General features: G+C 47.3%; 1 protein-coding gene across 1 annotated transcript in view; it reads left to right on the forward strand.

Annotated features, from left to right (window-relative positions):
* Window positions 1–5951: 5951 nt before the first annotated feature.
* ACSF3 (acyl-CoA synthetase family member 3) overlaps window positions 5952–20687 on the forward strand; it is a 100860-nt gene continuing 86124 nt past the window's right edge. The window contains exons 1-3 of the mRNA XM_074968949.1: window positions 5952–6014; window positions 11001–11735; window positions 13425–13580. Coding sequence (XP_074825050.1) covers window positions 11031–11735; window positions 13425–13580 — 861 coding nt within the window. The 5' untranslated portion in view covers window positions 5952–6014; window positions 11001–11030. The remainder of the gene's footprint in view (window positions 6015–11000; window positions 11736–13424; window positions 13581–20687) is intronic.

Here is a 20687-nt window from a genome sequence, read left to right on the forward strand (position 1 = left end):
TCCAAAAAGCCGGCGTTGTAACCCCTAACGTTTGCAGCCCTCTGCAGTGTTTGATCTGCCCCAGTAAGTATTGGAGCGGGACCCACCTCAAAAAGCAAGGGCTGGAGGAAGGCTGTGTGTATTCTGGTGCACCACACAGCGAGAGCACTGGGAGGGGAATAGAAGACAAGTAACTACTTGGCAAAGGAAAAGAGGGAACTGCTCCTTTTCCATTAGGGACCCTATTCTGCTCTCCCTCACTTAAGCGTTTTACTCGGAGAGGCAATGGACTCAGGGGATATTGACGGTAAAGTGGCTGGAGAGAGAGAGAATATCGGACACTCCAGCCTTCACACTGTGCTGGCTATGGCAGAAGGGGGACAACTTAGAATGAACAAAATTACCAGTCCCCATCCTGCAGCTCCCTCTGGCACCCCCTCAGGGTCAGGCACCGGCTTCACGATCATCAGCCTGAAGACAAGCAAGCAGTGATTTGTGCTCAGGGATTGAATTGGAGGAAGGTGGGGGGATTCTTCCAAGCTCCACCCCCAAAATAAGCTCCACCCACAGTGATTTGCCAAAATGAGAGGCCACGCACAGTAGATTGTGCAGATGGCCAAGAGGTGATGATGTGTCCTTGGTTGATCCGCTCTGAACTTCGCTGGGCTCTGCCCATGGGCTCAGCGTCCTCTAGGCTGGGGGGCGGGAATCAGCTGTGACATCCCCTGAACATCACCCATTTGTGGCCCCCAGTGAGACATCCCCGGCAGTACACCTCGCAGCATCGCCCCCCTTTCTGACATGAGGAATAGTTGACAATGGAGACATTTAAATTATTCATAAATTCGTTGCTTTCAAAGCCAGAAGGAACAGTTAGATCATCTAGTCTGACCCACTGCATAACCCAGATCAGAGAAAGAAAAGGAGTACTTGTGGCACCTTAGAGACTAACCAATTTATTTGAGCATAAGCTTTCGTGAGCTACAATACAGACTAACATGGCTGTTACTCTGAAACCAGATCAGAGAATATGTGGTGGGGTCCTCACCCCACACCAGCCCTAACAGGGTCAAGGAAGCTGAGAAAGGGCCAGTTAGTGAGATAGGCCACACATGAGGGGTTAGGCTAGAGAAGCAACCCCTGACTGGAGGATGAAGCTCAGCTGAGCAGTTGTGGGCTGGGTTAGGATAAAGCCAGGAAGCTGGCAACAGAATGGCTGCAGTGAGGAAGTCTGTAACCACCCTCTGTGCATCAGAAAGAGAAGGAGGGAACTGTTTTTCTTGTCCTGGCCTTCCTTTCTAATTTGTTGCCGTTCTATCTCCGGGTCTATGCCCTGTGAGTTGTCTCTGATTGAGCCCCTCTTCAGTCTCTTTTTCCACGTTCCACAACAGATCATGTGTGCTCCTAGCCACCCATATTGCTAACACACCACCCCTGTTCTGGCAGAGGGTGGACTCCTCCCTCCTTTTCTCAGTCCCTTGTCCTGCCTGAGCATCTGCTGACGTCTTCCCCATCTCCTGTCCCAGCAAGGGATGGACTGTCCTTCTGGGTAGGTTGGCCTCTAAGAATTCTTTAGTGAGCTTCACTGCACTGTCCAGTGCTGAGGGTTGGTGCTGGGGCACCCATACAGAATAACCCGCATTTACTCCTGTGACTTGTGTTTGACTAAAGCATACCTTCCAGAAAGTCTTGGTGTGAAGACAACCAGAGACAGAGAATGCACCATTCCCCTTGCAGGTTTGTTCCAATGATTAGACGCCCTCATGGTTAAAAATGTGCCTTATTTCAAATTTGAATGTCTCTGGCTTCAGCTTCCAGCCATGGGTTCTTCTTTTGCCTTTCCCTGCTAAAGTAAAGAGTCCTTTATACCTGGTATTTTCTCCCTGTAAAGGTCCTTAGATGCTGTCATCAAGTCTCCTCTTGATCTTCTTTTTGATAAACTAACCATTGAACTGCTTAAATCTCTCTCTGTAAGGTGTTTTGTCCAGGCCTTGAATCATTCAGTCTTGCATCCCTGAGTCCCACCACACCAGATTATGAGGCCTGGGGCAAAGCTTTGGGACATCTGCTCCAGCATCTTCCTCCGTCACCTGTCTCCGGCCAGCTGTGCGTGACAAGAGGTCATTCAGTTGCCCTTCCAGAAGTGGCCGCTCCTTATGGGCACCTCCCTTTTGGAGGTGTCCAACCTGCGATACCTAGGCCTGGAGATGCAGGTGCTCAGCACTTCTGAAAATCAGGTTCTGGATGGCTCTAAAAGGGTGAAGTGGAACTGGAGAAGAGGAGGGCCAGGTTTTGGGAAGGTCCTAGTGTGGTGGGACTCAGGAATGCCAGGCTGCTATTCTCAGACTTTAGAGACTCAGCAGGTAACAGCAGCCTCTCTGCATGCTGCGTAAAGATCTCTCTCTTGCAACTCTGCCTGCCTACCACATCGGTCGTTGCTAATGCAAACGGCTCTAGTAGGGCACCCCCAAGGACTGCCACAACCAAAATCGGTGCCCACTTTTGAAAACGTTGGCCACGGTAGCCATGTAGCAGGCGTCAGATGAACGGGGAAGCCTAAGGGAGGATTCGGGCTTTTCCACTGTAGCATATGAAGGAGTGGAAGGAAGGCCCCTGCAGCAGATGCTATAGGGATGGGTGCACTGGAAGTGCTGCCTTAGCTCAGAGGAGACTCGTTCCACACACAAGTGTTTTAGTCACTGGCTAAGGCAGGAAGCCGAACTCCAGAAAGGCAGAGATCAAAGTGGAAAGGGAACTTACTGCCAGCCAAGGCCCCCAGCACTCTGGGATCATTACAGCGAAGGTGTGAGCTGGGAAGGAAAGAGTGAGCTCATCCCACCCAGCACACTGGCTGCCTCTGGAGAGACAGGGCACTTAGTCTAGAGAGAAGCATCCACTGCACTCAGGCCACCCTCCTGCCTGGGGCAGGTGCTCACTGACGTATTATGGGGTGCCAGGTAAATGCCCTCCTTTTCTTTGTGCAACTGGTTTCAGCTCCCTCCTCCTTTAGCCTAATGGTCAGCCACCCATTGCCACCCTCCACCTCCTCCCGAGTCATGGCACTGGCAGGCATTACATTTGAAAAGGAAGCTAACACTGAGTCTGTAGCAATAAATATCTCAGTATTGGGGAAGAGAAAGAGAGACTTCAAAGCAATCTGTTAAAGGGTGGTCAGGAACAAGACTCTGAGGAGATGCCATTGTGGGGCTCCCAGTGATTCTCTTCTGTTGGGATCGAGCTCAAATCCCTTTTACAGCATTTTTGTTTTAAAGGATTCGGCAATCAGCACTGAGTTGAGAATGTTGCACCCAGAGTATGAGCCAGAATAGAATCCAGGTCACCTTCCTTGAGCTGGATTGACTCTGCAGGGCTAACCAACGTAAAATGTTTTTGGGTCAATAAAGCAGAAGTAACTTACAGACTCACTGGGAGTAGCTCTAGTAAGAAGGAGAGGCAGGCCACATTCTGCAGCCTTTTCTCAAACTGACTAGCACTTACTCAGATCCAGTGAGGGACGTTTGTAAAAAGAATAAATATTTGCATGTGATTTAGACTGGTGCTGCTGCTTCTCTCTCTCTCTCTCTCTGTATATAATATAGCCATGAGATTGTTTGTGGTGTCATGTGCAATCTCAATTGTTAAACATGAGATCTGGCTGCAGTCTGAGGGAGTGTGTGTGAGCTGTGTATTCTATCCTATTCTGGTTTTTGTAGGTTTTTATACTGCACTCATCACCATAGTATCTAGCGCCTTCCAGCTATGTATTAAGCAGTGTGACTAATATTTGTGACGTGTTTTTTCTCCCATCCTCTCCCTGGAGGAGAAGTATGTGCAGTGGATTGGTTTGGAATTGTTTTATTATATACAGTATAAAATTTGTGCATTATTTCTAATTTCTATATACCCACAGATGCATATGTCGCTATATGTTTATATTAGAGAAGCCAAGACCAAAGGAATGCACCTTGTCCTAGGAGTGGAAGGTGATGAGGTTTGTGATGGTGCTTAGTTCCTGGGGGAGTTCATTTCCCCAGTGTTGCACCTGCCCCTGAAAAAGCACTGTCTCCTGCACAGACAAACTTTACCTTAACTGTAGTTCCATTGTGCCGAAGGAGTGAAGTTGTCAATGTGACAACAGGCTACCACCAGTGAGTCCTTGATCTTCAAAGCACCAGACAGAGGGTTCCAAAAGAGACTGAAAAGTTCGCATTTTATTTTATTTTTACAGATAATTTTAGTAAAATATAAACATCTGTTAGCGTTGCTGAAGTAGGAAGATTCAGTTTAGAAGAGTTCCCCATTCTCCCAACCCTGCATGGCATATGGTGGCACCTGTAATGTTGTTTGCTCTGCTTGCCACTGTCATTCCATGACATTTTTAGTCAGGCATGCAATTCCACACTTGCATGAAAAATGTTGTTCTCCAGGTGGCGTGACCTCACACATTCTGTGCAGGAGAGGTTGTTCTACAATATGGTGTCCTCCATGTACATTCGGGGATTGGACAGAATCATCCCATGGGCACAGCTGGCTTGGGCAGATGTGTGCCTTGCATATGCAGACGGCATGCCACCATTGCTTGCTAAGATTGTTTCTCTGCCTGAAGAAAGTAAGAGGTGAAGTTTCGAGGGTCTGAGTGATTAAAATAAAAGTTAGGTGTGTCAAAGTATGCTAGTATAAAAGTTGTGCCCTAACGAGGAACAGCTCCAATTGTTATTTGAGTGGGGGGGGGGGAGTTTCTACAGTGCTTTTGGATTAGTGTTAGCAGAGTTGAATAGTTAACATGTTGCACCTTCTCCAAGGTGCAACGTTGTCAAATTTACACTCTGCAGGTCGATTTCCCATGTTCTTGGCTGTCTGCTTCTCCTTCACACGTGCTTTGCACTGGGTCTTTACGCTATGGTTTTCACTTCCATTGTTTGACACCTGCCACTGCTTCTCTATTTAACCCACTTGTAAATGTGTCTTACAGACTCCACTCTGTTCCCAGTCCACAGAGGATATGAGTTTTGTTACAGCCCCACCCTGCCGGCTTTAGTTCAAGCCATTTAACAGCTTGTGTTTTGAGTGCTGGATGGCCCCACTTCAGTTCCAGGTATGTCAGTCAAGATGGCGGCCAGCACAGCTCCAGGGCTTTACATCTCTATGAGCCTCCCCACAAACTTGAATGCAAGTTTGGGATTTGGGAACAATTCCACTTAGAAACCATTTTCAATAAACTTCTGGGGTCTAGGAACGGGTCACTCCCATGGGGGCTCATCCTCTGCCCTCATTTGTCTATTTTATTCAGCTGCTGCATCCTGTCTGCCATGGAGGTGGGGAGCTCTCCGGGATAGGGACCATCTTCTTCGTTCCATGGGGGCACCGTGCCTGGCACAACAGATCCCTGGTCTTTGACTGGCGTTCCCAGACGCTCCCATGCTCTGCACAGGAATGGGCGCAGCACACGTGTCTCCGGGGTGGGGGAAGGCTCCTTGAGGGGCATCGCTGGCAGGAGAAATGCCTGCCCCAGACAGGGCCTTGCCCTGGGAAGGGCCCGGAGGGGCTCAGGCCAGCTGCAGGTTGCGGAAGCCCATTGTGACGAGGCTGGGCGACCAGAGCGTGAGTGTGAAGAAGGAGGCCGGGGCGGCGTGGCGGGTCATAGGCGCCTCTGTAAGCCAAAGCCCCAGGCATCGGGGCTGTCCCGATAAAATCGGGGCATCCGGTCCCCCGTGGCGGGGCTGCGAGGTGACGCCAGCCCCAGCGCGCCAAGGGCTGTGATGTCACAGCAGTGACGTCACCGAGCAGTGACGTCACCGGAGCGGGAGGGGGGGTCACCCGATGCCGCGGGCCTGGGGCTCACCCCGAGCTGGGCCAAGGCGGGGGGGGGGGTCGCGACCCCCCCGCGGGCCCCGGTCAGCTGCGCTGGTTCTACCCGGGCCCGGAACCGCCGGCGGCGGCCCCTGGTTTCCGCGGGGACCCACTTCCCGGACGGACCCGGCCCCGGCCCCGACCCCGGCCCCGGGCACCGCCCCCCGCAGGACGCGGCCCGGCAGGTGAGGCCCGGCCGGGGGGGGGGAGGCCGCTCGCCCCTGGGGGCTCCTGCCCCGCCCCCATCTCCCCAGGGTGCGCTTCCCGAGCGCCCCCTGTCCTTGTCCTCCGCCCTCTCGGGGCGCCCCGGCCTCCCCCTCTCGGGGGGCACCTGCCCCGGCGCCGCCCCCCACCCCGAGGTGCCTGCGCGCCCGGGGGGGGCGCCCCGTATCCTGCGCCAGCAGTTGTGCAAGTCCCGCTGGGGGGGGTGGGGTGCTGTCCGGGGGTCGGGGGGGGGCGGTTGGTGCTGTCTGTGCCCTGGGGGAGTGGGGGTGGGGGGCGGATCGGCGCAGTGCCTGTGCTCTGTGCTTGCCTGGAGGGGGATACACCAGCCTCGGGGGGGCCTGGCTTCCATGCCAATAAAATATGGCAACAAACAGTAACACTGAAAATACAAACTGTTCTGAAGTTTTTCCACACCTCTTTAAATAAATCCCACCACCCTGAAACCACTTCCTCCAGTCGCAGTGCGCATCCCCACATCTTCCTTCTCCTCTGTCTGGGGGAAATTCTCCCTCCTTTTCCTGATCCACATTTAACAGGAGCCCCCTGGGATTTGTTGAGTTGTCTAAATTTCTGGGTGGAAGTGCTGACATAGAGCTGTTGGGGAAGTTTGAAAGCATCTGGTCTTTCTGCAGACAACAGATGTGAGTTTCTGTTAGTTTGAGGGAAGCGTTTTTTTCACACACTTCAGAGCAGCACGCAGGCACCATCAGCTGATACAGAGGCAGACAACGGCAGAAAGTTATCTGGTGGCCTGCTTGTGCTTCTGGTTTGATCATGCTCTGGGACGATGGGGCACACTCCTCCTTTTGCAAGATTAGTTACAGTGGCAAGAGCTGATCTTGGAAGAGATGCAGTGATAACCACGTGCCTGAGGTCAGGATCAGACCCTTTGACTAGCTCAGCAAAAAGAGTGTTGCTCAAGTCATCTAGTGTGTTTTTATAATTACATTTGTATTTATACTGTGACCAAGGTGAGATTAGATAATGGGGATTTTTAGAGACACATTTGAAAGAGGAGATGAGTTAGAGATGGAATAGCAAGGAATGATTTAGGAAAAGTTTAAGCAAGAGATAAATTTCTTAGCAGTGAGGGAATTTGTGCACTGGCATGAGCTTTCTTCCTAGGGTGTAGCTGGACCACTCTTACTAGAGATGTTTGAGAGATGACTCGGGGCCTAGGAGTGACTGAGGTCACTGAGTGAGCCTTTGTGTCCAGTCTCCAGCAGAGTCATAGGTGCTAGAGATGCAGCTGACCTATGTTACTTTGTCACCTCGTTCATTCACAGAGATCAGAGCAGGGTTGCGTCCTGGAAGGTGTCTTCTGGTGTTTGTGTGGTGTAGTTTCAAACACCTAAAGCAACGGGCAGTGTTTTCTGTATAAATTTGACTTGTAAACTGACGGTATTGCGGGTTTACAGCGTAGAGCGGCTGAGCCCGTTCCCTTTTTTGCTCCTTCAGCAACTGCTGTGCTTCAGCATAGGAAAGAGAAGCGTGATGATGGGGCGTGTTGTGCAGGTGGAAGAATACGGGTAAAACTGTAAATAATGTGAGGGCGTCTGTAGAGAAGCTGTGGCTTGCAAGGAAATAATCCATCAGTTACTTTAATGCTTATGCTTAATTTCATTTTAACCGGTATGTTGTTTTCCTCCTGAAAGGCTGAACTGTAGCATCATCTGAAATAAGTGACAGGTTTCTACTTTAAATCCCAGCTGGGTTTCCTAAGAGGATTTATACCACCATCTAGTCTACGTATTGTTAGTGGTCATATGTGAACAATACGTGGTTATTAGTGTCTTGGAAAATGAACTGACATTGATAAATCTGTGACAGTTACCCAGTTACTTTGCATTGTACTGTGGCTCCATTAGCATTCTGAGATCACCTTTGTTTGCTTTTTACTCCTAATTTGAGAGCTGTGAGGCTGGCTCCTGTTTTCCTACCTTTAGACCTATAATTTCTGGCTGAGTAAAGCATTGGAGTGGGGAGCTGGGGGATGGAAACACTGTCTAGGGTGAAGGGAGAATGTTAACTCCTTATATATCAGTTTGTTAATCCCATAGTTCCTGCTTCTCTGGCCAGTCCTAGCTGGTTTGGGGTTGTGTTCCCCTCCCCACCTTCAACTGCGGTGGTGCTTTATCGTGTATAGAATTTGGATCCCACAGTTGCCCATAATTACTGCTGTCTTTTCTGCCACTCATTGCGAGGCTTTGTGATGTCAAGAGCTGGGGTGAAACCACCACATGTACTTTCATTTGTTACCTTAGCCATAGTAGGGTAGGGTTTGACCCTTTCTCCAAAGACAGAAGCTAGTGCATTGACTTGCTGTCTTGCTCCTGCAGTCCCCATCCCACGGCAGCAGGTCTTACACAGCTGTGCATTCTTAGTCAAATTTGATTCCGGTTTCTGATGTAGCGCTCTGAAAAACTGGTAAAAGAAAGGAATCTGCCCCAGCCCTTGCCGAACTAGCACTGTCCAGCACTTCTGTAATACTATACACAGTTGACACAAGTTCTGTGAAGTCCATAAATGCACAGGACCAGTGAAAGCTGCTGCTGCTTATTGTTCCTTTAAATCTGCGCTGGCACTGTGGTGAAAAGAGGATAATGTAAGTCTGTGAAGCTGCAGTTTTGAAGTGGTGGCTACACCTGGCTCTTTGGGGAAACCAACTAAGCCAAGTGTCGTTAAGGATACTGGCTTGGAACTCTCTGCTCTTCAGTGACACCATGGAAATGTAGTCAGTCCCAATTAACACCCTTGTTAACATTCTGTGTGTGCTTTCACCAGCAATCCGGCCTTGGGGCTACTAGTTAGAAAGAGGTGATTCTGGTTTTGCTAACAGTTTATGTTGCCTTTTTTTCTTTCTTTAAATTTGTCTGTAAAGAGGAACGTGAGAAATGGAAAGATGTTGTGCTGGTGTCGCCTGTTTTGTTTTTTCCATTTCATTGGTGTGTGTCATGTGCGTGCAGTGACCACACATCGTAGTTTACAGCCCACTTCCAGATGTCTCTGCACTAAGTCATGGGCTTCATTGCGGAAGTAGAAATTGAGGTTGTTTCGCAAACAAGTTTCTGATTTGGGAAATTTCATTAGTGTGGATGAGAGAGACAGGAAAGCTCACGGCTGCGTCGATGCAAAAACTAAATAAAAACCCATCGTTGACGGTAGGTGTTAGCAACGGGCATCTGAGCTGGTGCCAAGCACAGCCGAGCTGCACGGCATTTGGATTTTACATTGATTCAAAGTTGCCAGACAAATTCTCTGGTTGTTTGTTGTTTCTGCTACTTCACGCTACAGGGGGCTGTGTGATGGTTTCGAAGCCCTATGAAGTCAAAGGGCCAGTGACCCCATCCTTGAATGCAGTACTCCCACATCTTTTCCTTTTTGTGAAATGAAAATTTAGATTCAGTTGGACAGAAGTTGGCTTGTTTTAGTTTCACTTTAAGGATGCTTCACTTGTTGAGTTAAACTTTAATAGTCACTGATACATAAGAAGCAACATAAAGTCCTTTCTCTCCTGCCCTTTGCATAGCCCTTTCCTTATTTTTCTTCCTCTCTCTGGCTGGGTGTCTGTGACAATCAGTGTGTGGCTCAGGACAGCGTCAACCAGTCAGAGTCTTCCCTTTCTTCCTACTGGGCCTGCTGGTCCAGCTCACAACCGCCGTTCCAGTGTTGGCACTGCCCTGGACGGGGTTCTGGAGACCCTCTTACCCACAGCTCTAGCTCAGTTTCTCCTGCACCCTTCTGTAGCCGTCTCTTCCTGATGCTACCAGTGTAGTGTCGCTCTGCCCTGTCACTGGAGGAACAACAAGCTGCAGCCACCACGGTAGCACAAACATATTGCTTTAAAAAAGAAGTGGCTGATGAGTAGCATTTAGACATTCCTAACATTTGTCTCCATTGCTGTAAAAACAAGAGAGTCTTTTTCTGAACTTCTCCCACGAGAGAGTGGACTTTAATGTCATCTTTCAGAGTAACAGCCGTGTTAAGTCTGTATTCGCAAAAAGAAAAGGAGGACTTGTGGCACCTTAGAGACTAACCAATTTATTTGCGCATAAGCTTTCGTGAGCTACAGCTATAATGTCGTCATGCAACCTGAGCAGAATGTGTAACTCTTATGCGAGCCCATAATCTTCCCCCGTAACGGTGGGGACTGTTGCTTAGTCCCAGTTCCCTTGTGGATGTTTTTCTACATTGCTGAGCCTTGATACAATTTAACATGGTTCACACACACTGTGTAGGAGAGATAGTAGGTAGGGTTCAGTGGTAGGGTGCGTGCCCGGTCAGGATAGCGCTGCACCGGTAGAGCTGGGGGTTGGGGGGGCAGCCAGCCGAGCTCATGCTGCCACGTTGCCTGGCTCTAGTCAATGCTGTTAGTTTCCTGCTGTCCAAGCTTTATTCAGAAATGCTGTAACAAATCTCACAAGTCAATAATGGTGGGTATTTGCTTGCTTGCTTGTTTTCACTTGGAAAACCAGCTGCTTGGCTGTAACGTATGGTGGCTGCACTCTATGCTGTTTCTGCCTACTCTGGCTGTTGTGCCCATTCTGTTAATGTTGTGTCATGTAGGACAGAACCTTGTGCCTTTTACAGTACCTGTGATGATCAATCAGATCAGAAGGGGGGACAGGCCTCCTTTGCTTATTTTCTTCAGTCACTGGAAGTGTTGAGTTGCTACAGGACGGCATCAGTAAGCATTAATTACTGTGCTAAACTCACTTGTTAAAAATAAATGCTTTTTTAATGTACATTTTTGTATTAAGTTAGATTGTGATTTAGAGATTCCACTGTGAGTGCTTCGGGCTGTCTTCCTGCGTGTGTAGGTGGGGCCTAGCACCTAAACAGGCTTAGAATGAAAGCTACCCCCTTTTTCTTTGTGTGAATATTTTGTGTAAATTCCTGGATATTCCCACTTCCTGCTCATTGGTTCACATAATTTCTCTCTGCAGCATCGAGTCTGATCAAGTAATGCTGGCAGAATGTTGGGCTCCTGGATATTTTGCCATGTGAATTTACCCATGCAATGTCTTGTTCACGGAGTACACCGCTGGAGGTGGCCTGCCTGTGGATGGAGGAATGTTGGACATTTCAGAAAAGGTTTGCACACCACAAGAACATCATTCAGTGCTAGGGTTACCCCCGTCTTCACCAGAGCTTTGGCTTTTGGTGATAAAATTGCCATCATTGATCAAAATGGAGAGCACACATACAGGGATCTTTACACTCAGAGTGTCCACTTGTCTCAGCAGCTCTGTGAAGTGCTCGGATGTTCCAGTGGAGACCTAAAGGAGGAGCGGATCTCATTTTTATGCCCTAATGATGCCTCATATGTGATTGCCCAGTGGGCTTCCTGGATGAGTGGAGGCATAGCTGTTCCTCTGTACAGGAAACACCCAGTGCAGGAACTGGAGTATTTCATCCAAGACTCCCAGAGTAGTCTAGTCATTGCCACGGAAGAATATGTGAGGGACATAACCCCTAGTGCTGAGAAACTGGGATTACCTGTTCTGCCACTCGTTAACTCTGGTAGCAATGGTTGTGCAAGTGATAAGGCTGTGGAAGCATTCCCCTTGGCAATTGACTGTCCTGAATGGAAAGATAGAGGAGCCATGATAATCTACACCAGTGGGACTACAGGAAGACCAAAAGGCGTCCTTAGTACCCATCAGAATGTGCAAGCTGTGGTGAGTGATACTTCCCTCATGATATACTAATGGCACGTTATTGGAGGTCAGTTTTTTTCAAAAGTGACTAGTGATTTGGGGTGCTTCCTGCTGGGTGTGCAGCTTGAGCAACTGCACTCTGAAAATCCAGGCCCCCCTAAAGTGTCTCAGGTTGGCACCCAAAACGATTAGTCATATTTGAAAATCTTTACGGGTGTGTATGCACCGTGGCTTAGGCTCTCGTGGGTGGGCGGGTGCTTTCCTGCAGGGGTGGTAGTGACTCTATAAGTTGCCTTTTTTACTGGTTGCTTTTCTGCAAGATGACTTAAATGTATCCATGCCCCTCACTGAAGTATAATTTGATCCAGCACGTCACTATTATGTAAAGTCTGTGCATTATTTAGCTATATATCCCCAAGGCAAAAAATCCATTAGCTATCTGAGCCAAAAAGAGTTAGAAGTCTAAAGGAGTATTCTGATTGCCTTGCCAGTTCAGTGTCTCTGCCTGCAGCTGATAAAATCACACCATTAAGGGGAACAAATACACTGCATCTCAAAGATGTGGTATTGGACTAAAAGGGTTCTAGATGCTCTGATACTGTGGTGAGGGGGGCAGTATAAGAACCTAGACAGAGAGAACAAGGGCTTGACTGTATTGAGGAAAGACTCTCTTTCCTCACAAGCGTTCAGATCATTTGGAAAGCAGACTGAACAGTGGCTGTGTCTGGCAGTTTGGTGCAGAACACCAGGGTTGTAGCGGCTGGATAAAATCTGCCCTCCCCACTACAGGAAGGGGGCATGGAATTGTGAATGACACTACCAGATTCCAAAAAGAAAAGGAGTACTTGTGGCACCTTGGAGACTAACAAATTTATTTAAGCACTGTTCAAATACCTTTTCTTTTTAGACAAGCTGGAAATCACCTCTTTGACTGCAAAGGTTAGGCTCTGAAAGGCATTGTCCTGCCTAAAAGGGCTCAAACTCGAGTGCTTTAGAATAATTTTTTCTTTTGGAAGCTTAAAATTAATATTTTCCCAGTATTGGGTTTATTTTCCTTTCTATTTATGGACCATTGACTTCCTGCCCCCAATTTCTATTTCTCATGGATTCTAATAAGCCAGCACTGGTCAGCTTCTTTTTGTCAGCAGCATTATCAATGGTGTCAGCAAAGTTTCTTAGATAACTATTGTTTCTGCTGACTCTGGTTGTGCAACAGGAGGTTAACAATAGTGTAGGTCCTACCTAAACAGCAGCTATTAATTTCTAATTTTTTGGCAACATAGATAGAGTTATAGGTGCCTGTATTTATATACCTATGTATTCTATAGATGCACAGAATGTTCCCATTCAGTTCTATTTTTATGATAGATGCTTTTCTCCTGTTGGTCTCAAAGAAGAGACCCCACTTGCCTAGCATTGATCAAAGGGGCTATAGCTCTTCCACCGTGCAGGTTCTTGTCTGTTTTTTACTGGTGACACTTTCATTCTGACACCTATTTTTTCCCATTAATCCCCTGAATTTATGTTCACATTCAGGGCCCAGAAACTAGCCCAGGCAGGGACATGCTGCTACCAGCTTAAACAGTAGAGCTAGGGTTTGAGCTGGGGCTCCTAAATTAACCATGCTTTCTCTGTGGTTAGAGCTCTGTTCTGTGTCTCTGCTGGTGGCTCACCCTGTCCTAATGCTGGATTGTATATTTTTTCCCCAAGGTAACAGGGCTGGTTGACAAATGGGAGTGGACAAAGGAAGATGTTATCTTGCATGTGCTGCCTTTACACCATGTCCACGGAGTGATCAATAAGCTGCTGTGCCCTCTTTGGGTGGGAGCTACGTGCATCATGCTACCTGAGTTCAGCCCTCAGAAGGTAAGCCTGGAGGGAATGTGTGTTGGCTTTGAAATTCATCAGCAAAGCCCCATGCATTCTAATTAGAGTAAGTTTGGAGACAGGGTCTTAAACAGTTCTAGCCTATTTAGCTTTTGGTTGCGTCCAGGTCATGAATTGTCTTGTTAAAAAGACTTTGAACTGAATATTCAATCTGGGTGGTTTTAACTTGTTTGATTATTAAACTGCTAATAATCCGTAATATTACACTATGCTCCTTGGTAACGCTAGGAGGTACATGCTGTCAAACCAGGGCACTACACACAGAATAATAACGGAGTTAATTTAGGATCAGGAAAGATGAAAACATAATTTACTCTCTTGTTTTGTCACATACTGTACCTTAGCAATGCATTGCCTCAAATACTTCATGTTTGTTTTGTATTTCCATATTCAGTAGCTCGCAGTAGCCCTTTTTCTGTGTTAAATACACTCACACTCAATGTCTTGTGTGGTATGTTGCTGGTGTTAGAATTTCTGGTGCCCCGGGTGAGACTAATACAAAGATACTTGATATTTATATGCAAGCTCTGCTTTTCATCCTCCAAGCTCTTTAGAAACATTAGTAAATTCATCAAGATTAGACTGGATAGCAGGTTCCTACTCTAGGCCACAATGGGAGAGAGTTAGCAAAATTGAAACTTTTCAGAGTCCCTTAGGAAAGGTGGTGGTAAGCAGACTGTCCTCATCAGATTAGGAGCAGAGATGCTGTTAGAATGTTGTTTTCCTGCAGATGCAGGAAGCCCTGGGCCTGGTGCTTTGCTCTACTGTGGTACCTTGGCAGTGCCAGCGGTTTTAAAGGGAAAAAAAGTGGTTGCAGCAGAGTGTGTGTCTGTTAATGGAGAAGAACACATTTAATCTGTTTCCACCTGGGATTGCCTTTGCCACCATTGTGATGGTGCTGCTTGTTTGTAGAGTCCCTAAGGCTGGTCCTGAAGAAGAATTTGGGAGATCACTCTGGTCCATCCTTTAATTCATTTAACAATCTAACTACTGTGGTGATGGGTCCTGTAGAAGACCCTAAGGTAGAGAGATGGGTTTGTCTTCTACCCAAAGTGTGTAAATATCACTTCGTGAACAATGTGCCAAGCATTGAGACCAAGTGTGATTTGAGGAGAGACATATGTTATGTTCCTCTTCCCTGGAGACAGCCCCATCCGGTAGACTGGTGAGAAGGCAGCAGTCTGATAAGAACATGTGATCTAAGTGAGTCTGACAGAAATAGGTGAAGAGAAGATAAAGGAAGCCGGAACACTGGACTCTGAAATGGCCATCCTTTGTCATGCATGTGGCATTCACATTCCAGGTGTGCTACAGGTGTCGGGGCTCCTGTATTCTCAGAGCTAGGGGAATCATTTCCTTAAGATAAGCTGAAACAGGATGGACATTAAGGTGGCACTATAAAATGGAAAATCCTGGAAATCTTCTAACCTCAATCCCAGGTTTCTTCGCTTGTTGCTCACTTCCTGCTACTCTGAGCCCAGCTGCTTGTTGGAAATGCACCATGCAAGATCAAATAAATACAACCTGAGAAATGCCTGGCTATGCCTAACTCCCCCCCATGTAATGCCAAAGAGCCTGTGAGGGGAGGAGTTCAGGATAGCTTAGGTTGTCATTGCAATACACCTTATAACTCATCAGTTCAAGCTCTTCCGGGAAGTGATGTGGGAATTCAACAAGCAAATAAAATATAGAAGGGAATAAAGTACAATAAACAACAGTGCCGAACACTTCCCCTCTTATTACATGGCAGGCGGGGGAGAGGGGGATTTTTTGCCATGCAGTCCCCATCTCCTTGCAGAGCTATGCAGAGCAGCAGATTAAAGTTATGCACTTCAAGGCGCTGGTGCCTCAAGGCCTAATTCTGCTTTGGTCAGTGGAGTTACTCAACGTTAATACCACTGTAGCTGAGATTGGAATTTGGCCCTCAGTCTTTAACTAGCACCGGTTCCTTTGTGGCCAGAAGGTTCAGTGTTCAGTGAATAATTGGGCTTTCAGGTGCAGATGCCGGCTTTAAGTGGGAACGGAAGAGTGCATTTTTTGAGATTACTTCTCATAGAAGCATAAATTGATAATCAGTCCTGCAGCCACCCCCGGGTAAGACCAGGACACACACATTACTAATGAGCAGCCATGGTCAGAGGCTTTTAAAATTATGCTGTGCTCTCTCTGTATGCTTCAGGTCTAATAAGGCTATGTGGGATATAGAGAGAGATATGAGCAAATGCAAGAAATCGTTGTCCTGTTCACTTGTCGAACACAGACGTGTCTGACTCCTTTCACTCTCCCAGGGAGTTCTCTACAGCCCATGCTGACTTCATTTTACACTTTCCACCTTGAGTCCCCCACAGCAGTCACCATCCTTCCAGATGTGGAGGAATGGAAGGAAACCTCCATCAAAGCCTGTCCTCATCTGGTGAATGGCATAAGAAAATTCCTTCCCTGAGGGCTAAGCATGCTGCCTCCACAGCTCCTGCAGGGAGCAGGCAGTCAGGATAATACCCAGCAGTAGCTGGCCACTGGCGCTGCCCAGCATTAATATTTCAATTTAAATATATAGTGTATGTGCATAAAGCGTTTCAGATGGATACAGGTCCTCTTTGGGGTAAGGCAGCAGGTTTAAAACAAACAAAAGGAAGTATTTCTTCACACAACGCACAGTCAACCTGTGGAACTCATTGCCAGAGGATGCTGTGAAGGCCAAGACTATAACAGGGTTCAAAAAAGAACTAGATAAGTTCATGGAGGATAGGTCCATCAATGGCTATTAGCCAGGTTGGGCAGGGATGGTGTCCCTAGCCTCTGTTTGCCAGAAGCTGGGATTGGACAACAGGGAATGCATCGCTTGATGATTACCTGTTCTGTTCATTCCCTCTGGGGCACCTGGCATTGGCCACTGTCGGAAGACAGGATACTGGGCTAGATGGACCATTGGTCTGACCCAGTGTGGCCGTTCTTATGTTCTTGGGGTCCAGTATGAGTACTGTTCTTCCCTTGATATTTAAAATCACTGCATCCTTAGCTTCCCCGCTCCAGTCCTTAAAGTCTTTGGGAAGAGCCTTCTTTGAAACCCTCACCTCAACAGAACACACAGACTAAGAATATTTAGCATTTGCAGTGCTTGACAGCTTCCAAACACTGTCCTGACCTATTGCAGAAGGCAAGGCCTTGGTGCTTCGCTAGCCTTGGTGATACACTGAGGCAGCTAATGGCAGGCAGGGTCAGGGTGAAGAGCACACTGATAGTCCTGAAGCAAAGCCAATCCAAAGCCCCATGTGCATTTCTCCCCATCCTGTGGCATCTCATGATTGATTGTCCCTTGTACTCTTGTGTTTCTCTGAGCTGCTCTCCCGACATCTGCAAATCAATGAGTTGATGCTGAAGAATGGGCTCTGCTGGGAGGAGGGGGATGCTCAGTCCTGCATTCCCCAATCAGATTGCTCAGTGAGAATTGACAACCAAGGGCAAGCGAGGACTGCGCTGGAGGGGATCCTTCACTTTGACCCAGAGGGCTGAGCTCGGGTGGGGCAATCTGCATGGAAAGTGATGCAGGAGCAGTGAGCCAGCTCCATTCCAAGAGCTCTCAGGTGCGGTCGGGCCTCTGAAGGACATCATTTGCCTTTTTTATTGTTTTCATTCCCTTTATTTTTCCAAGGGCCTCCCCAGGGAGCTGAAAGTGGTTTGATCGACACTACAGAGAAAGCACACGAGGGTAAAGTAGGCTTTCTTGTGGAGTTTAATGCAAGCTGCTTTTCAGTTCCAGTCGATTTTCACCAGCTGTTTACAAAATGCCCTTTGCTACCAAAATCAGCTTTCAGAAAAGAAGCACAGTTTCAGTGGAGGATTTCACAGAAGGAGTCTGAGTTTTGCTGCTTTTTTTTTCTTCACTGCACCTTGAGAAAACAGTCAATTACAGTGTGATGTAAAGAAACCCAAATGGCAGCTAAAACACTTGACATACTGATCAAAACAAGGCTAGGAGCGTACTCTAAACCTGCAGTAGACATATTTAGCCTTGAGTGATACTGGCATGGGTTCAAGAGAAACCACAGCAGCATGCCCAATGTGCCTTTGGTTTCTAATGACTAACACTTCATTATACAAAATAAATACTTTATTATTTCAGTGTTCATTAAATTACATAATTTGCGGCGTGCCTTATAATCTGAGATACAGGTGCCAGTCTGGTTTAGTTGGTGCATTATTTCCTCTTAGCTAAAAGATGGTTCATGTCTCAGATAAAGGCTTGGTTTGCATCCTGTGCAGTGCGGTGTTAGGAGTTGTTTTTCAGACCCTTCTGCCTGGTTCTGGCAACTGCCCAGGAGGAGGTTAAAGATCAAGGTTCTGGAACGACCCCAGTGTCCTGGCCAGCATTCCCTCTCTAGCAGCATCTGATGTCCGAGGCTGCATGTGAGCTATTGTGAAGCTCACAAAAGGACTCATTAAAGTGTACTGAGATGCCTCAAGCGTGAAAGTTGCTTCATAAAATCAGATTCTCTTTATTAAACGAAGACGTATGTTACTTTGCTCTAGCTACTATACATGTTATAATTCACTTTATAGCACCATCTGTTAAGAATGTCTTGGTTAAGCTTATTGTAGCATCCTTTTATTGTAAGTTATTAAAGAATATAGCTGCATCTATTAATCATTTGTTAATAAAGGGTTTATAAATGGACCCTTAATTCCCACCATTGCTTTCTGCTCCTTTCAAGTGGCATTTTAAGTACCTTGGTGTGTGCTCCTTTGGGAACGTAACATGCCCTCGTGCAGGGAACTGGGCTCAAGACACACACTCTACTGCCCCTTGGGCCAGTGGGGCTAGATATGTAATAGAAGTAGCACATTCCACCCATGGGGTGTGTCCCTCATTGCACTGGAGTGACCTTTCTGTTTTTCTTGGGAACAGTGTTACGTGATCTTCAGCGAGCCATAGAAACTTCCTCAGCCACATGGAAGTTTGGCCTGAAACTGGGAGAGTACAAGGGAGGGAGATAGTGAGAGGCTTGTAGGATTCCCTTTCCAGAAAGTACTGAGAGCAAGTGTCGCTCTGACCTTTCATCTGTTTTGTTTTGTAAGTGAATTTAGGACAAGGTAACTTCCAGATTGATAGCCCTGGAGAATGAAGTCCTCACTTTATCCAAAGGAAAGATCCTGTGTAGACAATGACAGCCCAAGCTTCTCACGCTACTCTCGCCAATATGCCTCAGTCTTGAACTACAGGGGCCACTGTTAGGTCTGAGAGGCAAGTTCCATGTCTCTATCACTGGACCCCTTTGCTGCAGCTGCCCGCCAGGATGCAGGTATCATTGCCTTCTAGCCTTGTGCAAGAGAGAGTCTGTTGTCTTTGCTTTGCAGGTTTTTTGTCTGAACGTCTCATGGAAAAACAATGTAATATTGAGCAGTTCCGTAGAAGTGCATAAAAATATGAACAGTGCATGCCCTCGTCCCCTGGAGGGTGTATCCGGGTTGGCTGCATGATTAAATGCAAGGCCCACTCTTGCCGTCAGCAAAGCCCCTTGCTGTAATGCAGCACCGCCTGTACTCTGAGGTCCTTTGTTAACAAATACGCTGATACGTAGATTTCTTGGCCTACATTTTCAGAAGTGACTAGTCATTTGGGGTGGCTGAGTTTTTGGGTGTCCAACTTGAGACACCTTAAAGAAGGCTGATTATCAGAAAGTGCTGAGCTCCTGTCATCTGAAAATCAGGTCCCTTGAAGGTGTCTTATGTTGGGCACCCCAAATCATTAGTCTCTTTTGAGAATTTAGGCCCTTATGTCTAGGTGGCAAGTGGCCTCAATGCACCAGCCTTTCACCTCTGGAGCCTGAGGGTCTGATCTCAGTTAGTCTCAGCTAAAGGAAATGTCTGTGTCACAAAGCCCCTGCACAGCTGGGCGTGGCTGGTAGTCTTTACCCGGGAGGCTGAGCAGCGGGAGAGGCAGCACTGAGATGCATTGGCAGGGCAGTGTGCAGAACAAGAAGCAACCTCTGCAGCTCTCTATGTAGTATCGCGTTCCAGCCACTCCCATAGGCCCCTCACTTCACGAACATCAGATTAGTCCTTATATTTTTAAAATAAAAGCAAATGCTAGCATACAAATTCGTGAGCTCCAAGGAACACAACCATTAGAAAGGCACTATTCGCTTGCTGGGAATGTGTGTTCCCATTCTGTTTCGGTTGGAGAAAGGTGATTGTCTTTTCATCCATTCACCAGTGGCTTTAGAAAGGTAATTTTATTTCAGGCTCAAAGGGAAGTCTGGGCCTGGTAAGGGGCAGGTCACTGCTGGATGGATTATGCTTGATCAGTTCTTGCAAACATTGGCTTTACACAGTTATATTTGTTCTTCACTTCCCCACAGATCTGCTGTCTGTCCTCAGCATCTGTTACAGAGTAATGCCTTTTGATGTGTGTGTGGGGGAAATAAAAAAAATTGAACCAGAGCCTGTCATATTTAGTTATATTGCTGGGTCCCAGGGAAAGCACTTGCCCCTTTCAGTATGCCTGCAGCATGGCGAGGGTTTAAAAGCTTCAGACTGAAATGCAGAGGGGGCCGTTAGTCTGCACTGATGAATAAATGATTACAACCAGAGTCATGCAGAGCGCAAACAGTTTGGGGTTATAACAAACATGAAACAAAGTCACCAAGGGCCTGATATCCTTTTGAAGAAAGGAATGTTTCTCTTTCTACATATTCCTGTAAATGGCCTGAGTTGTGCTACCCATCAGAGGTTCAGCTGTGAGGAGACAGCAAAGCCCCCCTCGCTGTTCTCCGCACTCCTCTGTAATATGCATGTTACTTCCGCTCAGAAAGAAACTGTGTCACCACTATGCATGTGTGGCCCTGTGTTCTGTTTAGTGCTTCTTCCCGGTGCTGGAATTTCTGCTTCTATTGCAGTTGATGCTGGTGTCCCTCCCCAGAGATCTAGTTTGGCAGTGAGGCACTCAATCTGAATCAGATCCGTAGCTGTTACAGAACCTATGAAAATTTGGGCATAACCAGCACTTTAGTAATCAATACGAAAACATAAAACAGTCTCCGAGATCAAAAGGGAAGGAAAGGGATGATTTAACCTACATTAGGGATA

Source organism: Natator depressus, chromosome 12, assembly GCF_965152275.1.
Source record: "Natator depressus isolate rNatDep1 chromosome 12, rNatDep2.hap1, whole genome shotgun sequence".
NCBI lineage: Eukaryota > Metazoa > Chordata > Testudines > Cheloniidae > Natator > Natator depressus.